The sequence below is a fragment of the Acromyrmex echinatior genome, chromosome 2, assembly GCF_024713525.1.
Source record: "Acromyrmex echinatior isolate Ae372 chromosome 2, ASM2471352v2, whole genome shotgun sequence".
In the NCBI taxonomy this organism is placed as follows: Eukaryota; Metazoa; Arthropoda; class Insecta; order Hymenoptera; family Formicidae; genus Acromyrmex; species Acromyrmex echinatior.
Genome location: NC_141853.1, coordinates 16,995,895 through 17,009,148, shown reverse-complemented (window position 1 = coordinate 17,009,148; position 13,254 = coordinate 16,995,895). Strand labels below are relative to the sequence as shown.

General features: G+C 29.7%; 1 protein-coding gene across 3 annotated transcripts; it reads left to right on the top strand.

Annotated features, from left to right (window-relative positions):
• Window positions 1–2,342: 2,342 nt before the first annotated feature.
• Window positions 2,343–10,677, top strand: LOC105143439 (uncharacterized). 3 transcript variants are annotated; one of them, XM_011051777.2, is made up of 7 exons: window positions 2,344–2,536; window positions 3,146–3,520; window positions 3,756–4,135; window positions 4,237–4,342; window positions 4,524–4,965; window positions 5,218–6,372; window positions 9,705–10,677. In XM_011051777.2, exons 1-7 carry the CDS (start codon window positions 2,479–2,481, stop codon window positions 9,712–9,714), a joined length of 2,526 nt encoding a protein of 841 aa, XP_011050079.1. In that variant the 5' UTR covers window positions 2,344–2,478; the 3' UTR covers window positions 9,715–10,677. The 3 variants fall into 3 exon arrangements, with proteins under 3 accessions (XP_011050078.1, XP_011050079.1, XP_087259722.1); XM_011051776.2 differs by lacking the exon at window positions 9,705–10,677 and having other exon boundaries at window positions 2,343–2,536; window positions 5,218–7,547; XM_087403596.1 differs by lacking the exon at window positions 9,705–10,677 and having other exon boundaries at window positions 2,353–2,706; window positions 5,218–7,547.
• The last annotated feature ends 2,577 nt before the right edge of the window (window positions 10,678–13,254 follow it).

Below are 13,254 nucleotides of genomic sequence, written 5' to 3'. Positions count from 1 at the left end.
CGCTTAGAATTGTTGACTTCTCGGTATTTTATTGTTTGCCACGTTCAAGCACGTAGTGTCCTATTTCCTCGCTTTACATTCGTGTCTCTTATCTGAGCAATATCGTTTTTTATCAAAAAAATTATAGACTTTGCAAAAGAAGAAAAAAACAATCTGCTTTACTGTACATGCATGAGAAAAAGAAAATTGTTCCGCCAACCGATGTATAATGATTCTACAATTTAAATATTAATTTTATGAAATTATATTGTAAATGAAAGAATATAGTTTCAAGAACTATTAAGATATAATCAATCGCAGCAACAAATACGATATTAATATTATTTATTAGTTTATTATATTTAATTCATTCATTAATTATATAATTTGAGACTTTTCTATTAATTACAATACATTAATTATAGTTTTGTCTGCCCATAAAATGTGGTAATTACCAGGACATATAATTGGTTCTTACTTTTAGATCCAGCTATAATAAATAAATTACTGACATGTTTACATCTTTCTACATTCAAAAACACATTATTAATTAATATATTTTGTTGTAAATAGATTTATTCGTGTTGCTTGAAAAATTTTAAAAATGTTGCACTTAAAACAAGATAAAATTTATTCAAACATCGCAAAGAAAATAGAAAGAAAAAAAGAGAGCAATATTTATTTTTTATTACGGAGATTATAATTATAAAACATTACAATTAAAATTACAAACAAATTGTAATTTTAATTGTAATGTTTTATAATTGTAATCTCCGTAATAAAAAATAAATATTGCTCTCTTTCTTTCTTTCTATTTTCTTACAGCGATTACAATTAAAATAATACAAACAAAAATGAAGAAAAAAAATTAATCAAATATATAATTATAGTCATTACAGATAAATAAAGAAAATATAATAGATAAATAAAAAAATATAACATTGGGAATACAAATAAGTTTCCGCCGTTTTTTATCAAAAATTAAGCATTTATTGTGAAAGAACGGTACATAATGTTTTATTCCAAGTATTGTCCATCACTAGCCACTACTTTTTCCCATCTTTCTGGTAGCATACGGATACCGCGTTGGAAGAACGCTTCATCTTTTAAGGCTATCCAATTATCGATCCAATTTTTGATATCTTCATATGATGTGAAGTGCTGCTCAGACAGGTCATGCGTCATCAATCGAAATAGATGGTAATTGGAAGGGGCAATATCTGGTGAATACGGCGGATGGGGTAAAATTTTCCAATTGAGTGTTTCTATGTAGTGAGTGTTTCTTTTGACCGGCGCCGCAACATGTGATCGAGCATTATCATGCAGGAGAATAATTTTGTCATGCCTGGAGTAGTGGGCGCGTTTTTCCTTGAGTGCTCGGCTCAATCTCATCAATTGTGTTCGGTAGAGAGCCCCAGTAACGATTTCGTTCGGTTTGAACTCATAATACACGACACCAAACTGATCCCATCAAATACACAACATGAGTTTTTTTCCATGAATATTCGACTTGGCTGTCGATGTTGAAGCATGGCCAGGTGATCTTCTCCATGATTTCCTCTTCTTTCGTTATCGTAGTGGATTCATTTTTCATCATCAGTGACCATATGATGTAAAAAACCCTTTCGTTTATGCCTGACAAGCAGCATTTCACATATGAAAAATCGGTGTTCAACATTTCTCGGCTTCAGTTCATATGGAACCCAATTCCCTCGCTTTTGAATCATTCCTAATGATTTCAAACGAAATTGCTTGTTGAGTCGCTCCTAATATAAGTGCAAGTTCTTTTTGCGTTTGGCACGAATCTTCATCCAATAATGCTTCCAATTCCGCGTCTTCGTACACTTTCGGCCTTCCGTTACGTTCTTTGTCTTCGATGTCAAATTCACCGTTTTTAAACTTTTGAAACCACTCACGACAACTTCTCTCACTTAAGGCAGCCTCATCATTGCTTCTACAAGCAATCGATGAGCCGCAGATTTCTTCAAATTAAAGAAGTAAATCAAAAGTTCGCGCAAATGACGCTTATTCGGCTTAAAACTCGGCATTTTCGCACAAAAAAAAAAATATATGATGCTGATACAAAATCGCTATATAAATAAAAATATTGGGTCATCTAAAAAGTATCCGCGCACATCTAGTGACAAAAAACCGCGGATACTTTTTAGATGACCCAATAGTAAAATTGAAAGCGAAAAAATGAAAAAAGACAAAGAAAGAGAAAATAAGAAAAAGAGCGCAATTTTAAAAGTTTGTTCGTTTTTCTTGTCTAAAGTTCAAGTAACACGAACAGACTTTTTTTATCGATTGGACTAGGGAATTGAGCCTTAAACAGTCTAGTGTATTTACCTGTAGTCCGTGTTCTAGATAGTTTTCGATTTCACTCGTTGGCAGCAGTGTCGACGATTGACATAAGGGGGAGGGCCAACAAACGGAAAACCTGTTGTTCGCGAACGAGGAATTGGGGAATGTAGATACGCCGTGAACGTAAATGCCATCATGAACACCAAAAGAAATCCGCAACATGTGTCAAATTTGTACAACGGAGGTAATCCCGGTACGTTTGTGCTTCGTCTCCGCAATATCTCACCGAATTACATCCGCGCGCGCGTGTGCTAATCGGAAAAAACGCGCATACGCGATTCATCCACAGACAGTAAACTGAAAAACCGTCTGCTGGGCGTCTTTATGGCGTCTGCTATTACACGAAAACAATTTTTCCTCGACGTATGTAAATGCCAGCGATGTTGCTTCATTCCAGATAAATGTTATCCGCAGACGCGAATATTGCACGGATTTTAGTGTTTTATAATTGAAATATACATTTCTTTAGGTGTGATTTTTATAACTATTTTGATTACTCTGATGATGCAAAGAACTTCATGTTGATAGTAGCGTGTTGTATCGAGTGGAAAATTTATGTACTTATTTTACATTTTTTTTTTGGTACATAATATGTGAAATAAAATCTGTTATTGCAAAAAAATATTGTAATTTTATTTATTTATCATGAACGTTTTATAATTTATAAAAGTTTTCTGAAGATTTGTCTTTTATTTTTTTTTTTTTTAAGGAAATTTAACTTTTTTAGTAAAAAGATAATATTATATGTTTAATGAGATAAATATATAGATATATTTGAGAATAATTGTAAAAATTGTTATAGATACTGTAGGAAGGGACAGTCCATCGGCATTGTTGGAAGTACTTGCAGAAGTTGCATCTCAAACGCTGCATTCAGAAAAAAAACATATTAACTCAATGCTGACATTACAATTCAAACCTAAAACTGCGAGTATGAAACGGAAAGAATCGTGTTTTACTGTTTCTCAACTCGTATCTATGCCTGTTTCACATCTTGTTAAGCAATTTGCCGTTTTTACAAGCGATGAGCTCAAAAGACAATATTCTTATACTTGTGCATTAGTGCCTGGTTGCCATGAGAAATATACTAGTTTTGCTAGTGAAGAAAAAGCGAGAGCATGCATAAAAATTCATCTAGAGAAGCATTTAGAACAGCTAAAAGCTGATAAAGAGACTTGTATGTACTAATCAACTACTATTATCTCTTTATATCATCAACTTGTCATTAGTATTACATAAAAGAAATCTCTTATGAAATTGTTTACAATTGTTTAATATTTATTTTAAATTTTAAATTTACCATAAAATATATAAATGACAAAATGCTCCTGGAAAAAACCTTGGAAAGACTTACATACAACAAATTTATATTGTAATTACATATTAAAAGACTTGTTTTTATGTTATTATAGATGATACATTTACAGCAAAAAGTATAAATCATAAGAATCTCAAAACTAATTTACAAAATAAAAAAAGTCGGATGCAACAGATAAAGAAACCACAAGAAATGTTAAATAAGGAAAATAAAGACGTGATATTGGAAAAGCCCACCAATTGTTTACGTAAAATATTTTTGAACGATATTAATATTAAAGAAAATGAGAAGCAGAAATATTTCCAGAAATCGGAAAATAAGGAAGTGTGTGACACTGAATTAAAAAATATTTCGCAAATAGATAGTAAGGTTCTTGGCGATCATAGTTATTCCGAACGATTAGGTGATGCGACGTCTAATAGAAAAGAAACATCTCTTGGTTATGTTCCTGATAATGCATCAGGAGAAGAAAATGTTAGTAATAAACAATTTATAAAACTATACAATTGTGAAAAATATTTAAATATTACATTTGATATATGCACTAAATTTCACAAATATTTATATTTTTTCAGATTGTATTGATGGTTGTTGGTACTGATAGTGTACATATGAAACAGTATTCTCACGTCCAGAAATTAGCAGAAAATTCTCAAGATTCTAATATTGTTTGTTTACCAGGTATGTTCATAATTTCATCCATAATTTATAAAATAAAAAGTATAAGTAATACAATATTATAAGTAATATTATAGAGATGAATATATATTGTGTGTGTGTGTTGTGTGTGTGTTAAAATTGTATAACATATGTATAAATTTCTAAGTATTATATTTATGTATATGTACAAAATCATGATCAGATAAAACTCAAATCAGCACGGAAGCAAACACAGAGATTTGTACAACTACCAAGCCTAAAGGAAAAGCAAAGTTTATTGGCACTAGCAAAGAAGAAAGGGAAATGGCACTAGCATACATAGAACGTATTAAGAAGAAGGGTAATCCTACAGGGAACAATCTTCAATGTCGCATTTGTGACCCCCCTCGTAGTTTTACAGCGCCTACAACTTTAGTGTCTCATTATCGAAGTCACGCTGGAATAAAACCGTACGAGTGTCGGATATGTAAAGCTGTTTTTACGAGAAGGCACAGTTTGAAATATCATACATTGATTCATCAAAATCAGACTCGTTTTACATGTACGGATTGCGGAAAAAAGTTTAGGCATCCATCTCATTTTAGAGAACATCAACGTAGGCATACTGGAGAAGCACCGTTCGGATGTGATGATTGTGGACAACGGTTAGTAAAATTATTGTTCAAAAATATATTTATAATATATAAATATATAGATAATATTATATTAATACATTTTATACAAATATTTACATTTCATTTTTATAAATAAGTTCAAATAAAATTAAATTACATATAGATACACATAAATTAGTAAATTTAAATTCAACAAAATTCTTTGTCTTTCTGATCTCTTAAAAAAAAGACAATATTAATAATTTTGATCGTATAATATTAATATTCTGCTTTTTATGTTAGATTTAAAACCAGAAATACTTATAAACGTCATTTAAAAACACGACACAATAAAATCCTTACTACATTTGGTGAAGTTTTACATCCTCCGGAAGAAGAATATCAAAACGTTCGAATTAATCGAAAAAGGAAAGATGATTTTCCAAAAACTACAATAAATATCGATAACATCGCATCCAATGCAACCGTAAGGTTTGAAAACCATGACGAAATGCAAGTTACTACAAATACAACAGAAGAATATGTTCTAAAAGATGATATTGATAATAACAGAAACTGGGAAACAAACGATATAATACAAATTGATAAATTTGAGAATTTTGAGATTTGTTCGGAATCTCAATTGAATAAGACTGATGGTATAGAGACTGAAATAGCTATAGATTGTAAATACCCCGATAGGGAGAACAGCAATGTCAATGTGGAATGTATCGATAGTATAGAAGATGGCCTGCTGCAATTAAAAAATCCTTTTTACGATAATTTAAGAGTAACTGATAATGAAGAGAATCATGTTGTTTGTCAACATAATATCGAGGATCAAGATTATAAGTGTAGCAATGAAATAAAATGTAAAGTCAATTCTAAAAGTAAAACATCAAAAGAAAAAATACAAAAAGATGAAGAAGTAATAGAGCATGAAATAAATACAGATTTTCCAGAAAAACAAGGTAAAAGCAACTTACAAGTGTTGCAAGAAACGCATGATTATCATAAGAAGATATTCAATAGTGATGTACAAGACAAAAACACAACATATTTAAAAATAGCACAAACAGAAGCTACAATTTCCAATGAAAATGATCAAAAATATGATGAAAAATATAATGTCATTATACAGAATGATGTCACGAATGAAAATCCTACTAAATATGCAAATAATATTGATATTGAAAATAAAGAATATCCGGGAAATAATATCTTCTGTGCACAGGTTGTGTATGAAAATATTAATATTTTGCAAGCATTCAATGAAGCTAATGAAGAGATTATTCTAGAAAATCAAAATAACGTATTGCAAGAAAGCGAATGTATAACTCAATCTGTTGCAACTGATGTGGTAGAAATATTAAATGTTTCTTCAAAAGAGAGTAGTGAAGCAAATCAAGAAACCAATCAACGACAAAGTCATCAGTATTTATACGTCCGTTCCGAACAGTTAAGTACATTAATTGCTCAGAATAAATACGTAACCATACCGCTACATCAAATCAAGTTGTGTCGCAATCATGGATTGCAAGCGAAAGTGGACAATCACCGATCGATATATATCATAAATGAGGATATACAAACAATTATAAAGCAATCTGAGAAACAAAATACGATTTTAATTTTATCTAGTGATATCTGCAAGAATAGCATTTTTCAAATTGACAAAAATAGTATTATTGTCAAAGCTCTAAAGAGATAGATTATCGTGTATGCAAAGTAAAAATAATATTTGTATAAATAAGATACGTAAAGTTTAACGTTGATCACATTCAAAATATATTTTGTAACATAGCAATGCGCTAATAGATACAGTCGATCGTACATATGCAATAATTGTAACATAAAGTAATCTTAGAAAGAAGGAATAACACAATATAACGCTACATATTCTTGCTTAAATATCTAGAGAACAAAACCAAATAGATGTAATCGTGTGTCATTTTTATTACGATATAATTAACTAAAAGGTATATACTTTATATCTTTATTATATATATAAACTTAAGGAAAAGATGTTAACGGACTAACGAAACTATCCTTGTCAATTTGATAATAATTAATGCATGGTATTATTATTGTAAGCATTGGACATTAATATCGTTGGCATTTATTTATCATACAATGTAAGAAATTATTTTTATAACTTTTTTTAAACATGTTAAGGTAAACGTTCCAGACTCCAGATATATATTATGTAGCTATGTCTGAACATTTATGTAAAACTTTATATATTTCTTTATATTATTAATCTCAAGTGTTTTTTTTAAATATAGTACTATAATTATATATAATTATATATAATCATTAAATACAGTTAAATTATGTTGTAATAAAAAAAATCATTTGAGATTAATAATAATAAATTTGGTGTGTGTTCAAACGTAGGTACATGCCCGCGCAATCATTAGGACGTTTACCTCATTATCAGCTTATGTTGATTGCAATAATTACCTGCATTTATTAATTTTCAAGTTTAATACCAAATTAGTATTCAAAATTAAATATTGCATTCTTTAATTTCACTCTTGACATATACGAAAAATAAATCTAGTTTCACATGATTACTTTTACTAGATACGGTTCTATTAATTATATTTATTAGCATGAAAAAAAAATGAAAATATGGTAAAGTGCCAAATACGTTACAATATTACAGTTATTTAATCACAATATAATTTCATATAAAATTTTCCATTTTTTAAAAATTGTCATAAATGTACTACTACATAATTTATTTTTATAATAATGCTATTGAAGCTTTTTATTAATGTTTATCTCTGCTGTTTTGGATTATTTTAGAGAATATCTTTATATGCAGATTGCTTAGACGCTCTGCGCACAATGGAGGAAATATTAGAAATAAGAATAAATATTAATATTTCAATCTATCAAAATTGTAAAGTATACTTTAGCGCAACTGATATTTGATAAATTGAAATTTTATTCCTGTTCCTAATATTTGTTTTATTATGCACAGGACCTCAAAATAATAATACATTTATAATTTTTTGAATAATTATATATTATATTAGTTGAATGAACAAATTATAGATATTTATAAAATGTATGATGTGATTTAAGAACAAAGTTCAGTTGTTTACATTGAATCATTCATTCACTTTCAATTTGGATGACATCTTTTTTTATTCCTACATTATCTGAACTGATGCACACGATGCAATAAGTTGAAGTGAAACAAATATACATTTATTTCATTTCAACATATTGCACTGTGTGCATCAGTTTAGAGAGTGCAAGAATAAAAAACAGATCTATAAATTGCTTCGTATGAATTATGTGTAACATACTTTGAATGTCATAGCTTCACGTATTTCTTTTTGACAACATTTTTCAGCAATACATATTTTTTACAATATTTTTTTTTTTAAAGAATCAAGATATTGCAATAAATTATTAAATTAGGTATTCGAAAATTCACATATTAATTGTTAATTAATTGATAATCTATATATTAAGTTCAAATAAGTTACAAACCATGTTTTCTATCTAATTTATGAGTTTCTACATGTTTTTTATGTTGAATAATATATAATTTTTATGCTAAATAGTGTATAAATTTATTTGTATAAAATCTATATCCGAGAAGTTCCGAGATTCAATTGCAATCCAATTAAAAGTACATATTCGATGTTCTCAGAAAAATAAAACGTAGTTAACCAGATACTGTGCTGCAGTATACATGCTTAGCTAAGACAACGTGAATAAAGCAGATATAGTTAAAGAATTTACAATAGTAGTATTTTAACTTTATTAATAAAAAAACATTTTTTTAAATTCATATTGTTAATTAATTAAAAGAGAAGTGCATACTTTCACACAACACACAGCTTAAAATCTAACAGTATTTATGGTCTCTCGGCTCAGCTTCAGTTTTTGTTTTTTTTCCGAACATTACACCATTGTGAATTACAAGTTTTAGGATTCTTACAATAAGCCATAGCTTGCGCCATTGCATTTGTCCATTCCCATTCTTCTTTTGTCATCTTCTTAAAAAAATCAGGATCAAAGAGCTTATCTATTTCAGCCTTATCTTCAGGTGATAGATCAGTTATCACTGATTCTCTTGTATCAGTTATCATTGATCCGCTTGTATTTGCAAACTCTGATGAGGCTTCAACTGTCTCCTATCTCTTTTTGCGACATCTTTAACTCAAGTTAGTACCTATTAGTAAGTACCTATTAGTTTTCCTTGGTGAACAGAATATCTTCTAATATGAGTTCGTTTTAAAAAAGATGCTTTAGCCTAGAAATTTTATTCACTCAGATCTATAAATTTGAGACTTTTTAGTTCTTATATTAAAGTTTATTATGAATAAATTTGTGAAAACTCTCATACTTATAAAGACTCGATCTCTGCAGTTTTAGGTACAGGTATTACTAATTTTTAAGTTTCAAATAATTAGCCAAGAAATTTAGGTAGTTTTCTCTCTCAGACCTCTGATCCGTAGACTTTAGTCTGTAACCACAATATTTGGAATTAATAAATAATATTTGGAATTGTAATACATACATAGCGCCATGTATACTAACTTATCTATCGTAATTAATAACAAAATTCTCAAAATCAAAAGTTGGCAAAATTTAATTAAATATTGCTAATTTATGTGCAATATATTCAAACTCGGAACTTTCTCGATATAGATAATACAAGTGATCGATTCAAATTAATTTAAAATACCTTTTTTACACAAAAAAATAAAAATCATTAATGTACCAATATATTAATGTATAATTAATGTATATACATTATATTACAGAATGTGGTAAGAACAATGAATATAACTGAAGTGACTTTTTGTGTAAAAAAAAATCGAAATTATGGAAGCTATGAGAAAATTGATTTAAAGTCTGTAACATCAGAAGACACAGTACTGTTTCGACGCTAAGACAAGTTACTAGTTACGTCATATTACATGCCCTTATCCTATGCTATTTCATAATTTCTCACACCGTCAATAATTCACAAGTTCAATTGTTTAACGAACATATCAATGACATTAACATATAATGCATTTATATATATTGTATAACCCGTAATTTTTAATACCGTCTACAAGATAATGAATTTTACGAATGTATTACAATAGTTAAGATACTAATTAACAAGGTAGATCATATTCATATAAATTATATTAGGTGTTGGAATTAATTCGTAGCGTTTTTTAATGAAAGAATGTTATTTATTTCACATGAGCATTAAAAAATACATTAATGAAAGTACTTCCCATCACTTGTAAAACGCTACGAATTAATTCCAACACCTAATATATGAAATATTATTATATTATATAAAGGGTGCCTTTTTGATAGGAATAAGATAAATATATAAAATAGCGAGAAATATATAAAATATAAAAATATGATAGCTAATATCATTAAAATATTTATCAGTTACGATTTCATATTGATAAAAAATATAATCTTTATATAATCTATAAAATTATGTACATTAATTATAATTAGATTTGATTACAAAAATATAATATTGTAGAAATTTAAACAGGGAAAAGGAACACGTAAGACAAATTACTCAAGAATGTTCGTTCTCGCAGAGGTTTCGTGTTGTACAGTTTCGTATCAGGATTAATATAATATAGTAATAGCACTTTGAAACCGCGAGCCTATAATATTCGCGTCGTAAGTTATCGACTATGTAAAGAACAATAACTTTGCTTACATAATGTATTTTTCTACATATATTTTGTACTTGCGAATAAATTTCTAAAAATATTCCGCATGAATCATTCTGATTACCCGCTATATAATTTAAATAAAATCAAGAGTTACCGTGCAAGTAACATATATTAAAGCTTCTTACCAATACAAATTCTTTTTATGAACGCGAGATTCTTAATTGCTTTATAGAAATCAAATGACACAATATTGAAAAGATAAAGTAAACAATATATTAATGGACATAATCCCATTATTGAAAGTTATACGAAATTTTAAATATTAAATATTAAGTTTTTAATAATATGCCTCTAAATAATAATATCGTTGTTTATAAAAATTAATAACGAATTTATTTAAAATTATATCATTAAAAGCTTAATATTTAATATTTTTGTTATTTCGTCCAAAAATTGGATTATGTCCATTGACTGGTATATTTACCTTAATATAATATATTTTTAAAATACGTATCCTCTCGATATGTCGTCTCGATCCAGATTACGGTACTTAATATCGTTTTGGAGAATTGTAGCTTTCTCTTGTGAAACTTTTCAGAATCTTTCGCTTGGAACAAGTCGACAACGCAAGCAACGGCAAACCCAAAAAACGATTGAAGGCGAGTGAAAGAATAAAAACGAATCAGATAAAAGAATTTAATAAAAGAAGAACAAAATCTTATAACGCCATCTAACTGTTATCTGCTGCTATCCTATTCATTGATCATTGATATTCATATTAATAATATTTCATATCAATACAATATTTTTCTAATAGAAATAATCTGTGAAAAGAAAAATACTTTGAAAATGTTACATTCTATTATGCGCTACGACTTTAATTAAATGTCTAATGTTTTTTGATTCCCTAACATTAATATAATATTCCATTGAATCTTTGGAATTTGTGCTACAATTTTTACGTTTTAAAAAGAAAAAAAAGGGATTTTCTCTGAACATCTCCCTGAAACACTTCCGACATAACAATAAAAAATAAAATTAATTCTACATATATTATATACATTTTTCGCATTAATCCTTACTCTGTTTTATTTCTTCTAATAATTAAATTTTTCCTTATAAGAAATTTCATCAATGCATTACTTGGATAAATCGCGCTATTATTATTTTCACAAAATTTCGCCCTTCTCAATGAACAAAAATTTTGAAAATCAGCAAAAATAATCTCAAAGTTACATTCCACACAACATGAAATATTTCCGAAATATTTTCAAAATATTGCAAGATTTTAAATACTTTCGAAATGTTTCATGGAATATTTCTAAAATATAAATATGTCCAGGAAATTAGAGTTTTTGAAATATTTTTGTTTTCACAATATTTGTACAAAATATTTTAGAGAAATCTATTTTATATTCTTGAACAATACTGCAAAACGTTTTACAAATGTTTACGAAATATTTCTGAAATATTTTTTATTGAAATATTTAAAAAAAATAATAATTCACATAAATATATTTCATGTGCTGTATGACAAGTGCAATACATTTCGTTCTTAATATAACACGGCGAAAGATTCATAATTAATCGCTTCATTAAACTATACCTATAAAATGGGAACAACACAAATATTTACAACATCCCAGATTCATCGCCACGCGAATGCCAAACATTCGCTGACATTCGCGACCGGTTCGTATCCGCCGGTGACAACACGCGCGCGCAACCGGCGACAATTAAACGGGCGCGGCATGTCGTCCTGTTGCTTTTCTTATTTGGAGAACGGTTCGCGTTCCGCCGGGGAACAAGGTTTGCGAGGCGGTTAAAATGGCGAGCCGAATCAGGCTCGCGGATCAGGATATAATGAAGTATGCGTGTCGCACATCGGCGACGATCGCCCGGCCCGGGCGCGATTCGCTCGGCGTATATATTTACTGTTACAGGACGTTCGCCATGGTTCGCCGCGCGCTCGGCGACCTGCGTTGTACCTGCAGCCGACCAGTTCACCAGTATGGCAGTATCGCGAACCATCGCGAACGGCGAGGACTTGATCGCAGGTGCCGCCCGCGCCGGTGTAATCTCCCGTCGATCTAATTCACGCGAGAGAACCTGCGTTCGCCGGGAAACGGAATTGGCGACGCTCTCGCAAGAACAGTCTTGCAGAATCATCGGCGATAGTCTCGTCGAATGAATTATTAGACACAACTGTCTCGTTAAGTCTGGTCTCACGAAAAACAGAACGGAACAGGAGAGACCGTACTTCGCGATACTTCGGCGAGATCGTATTATACTTGCACAACAACGCGGCCCCGCTGTGCGTCCCATTATTCGCGAGTTATCGAGGTCTTCGCGTTCGCCGCGGATGATACCAGGTACGATTACGCGTGTACAGCCTTCAACGAAAGATATTCTCAGGTATTCTGATGTAATCCATCCCAAGGAATATATCAAATCAAATGATTTTATTTCGACTTCAAAATGATGATTTTTAAAACTAATTCAAATTGGTGAAATATTAACACAAATAAAAAATAGAATAAAAAACGTGCAATTAAGAGCATTAATTAGCATTAATTGGTGCGAATATCATAAATACATATATTTCGATCGTATCTATTAATCGTATCTATTGATACATAGTAATAATTGTCACAATCTAATGTTTGTAACGTTA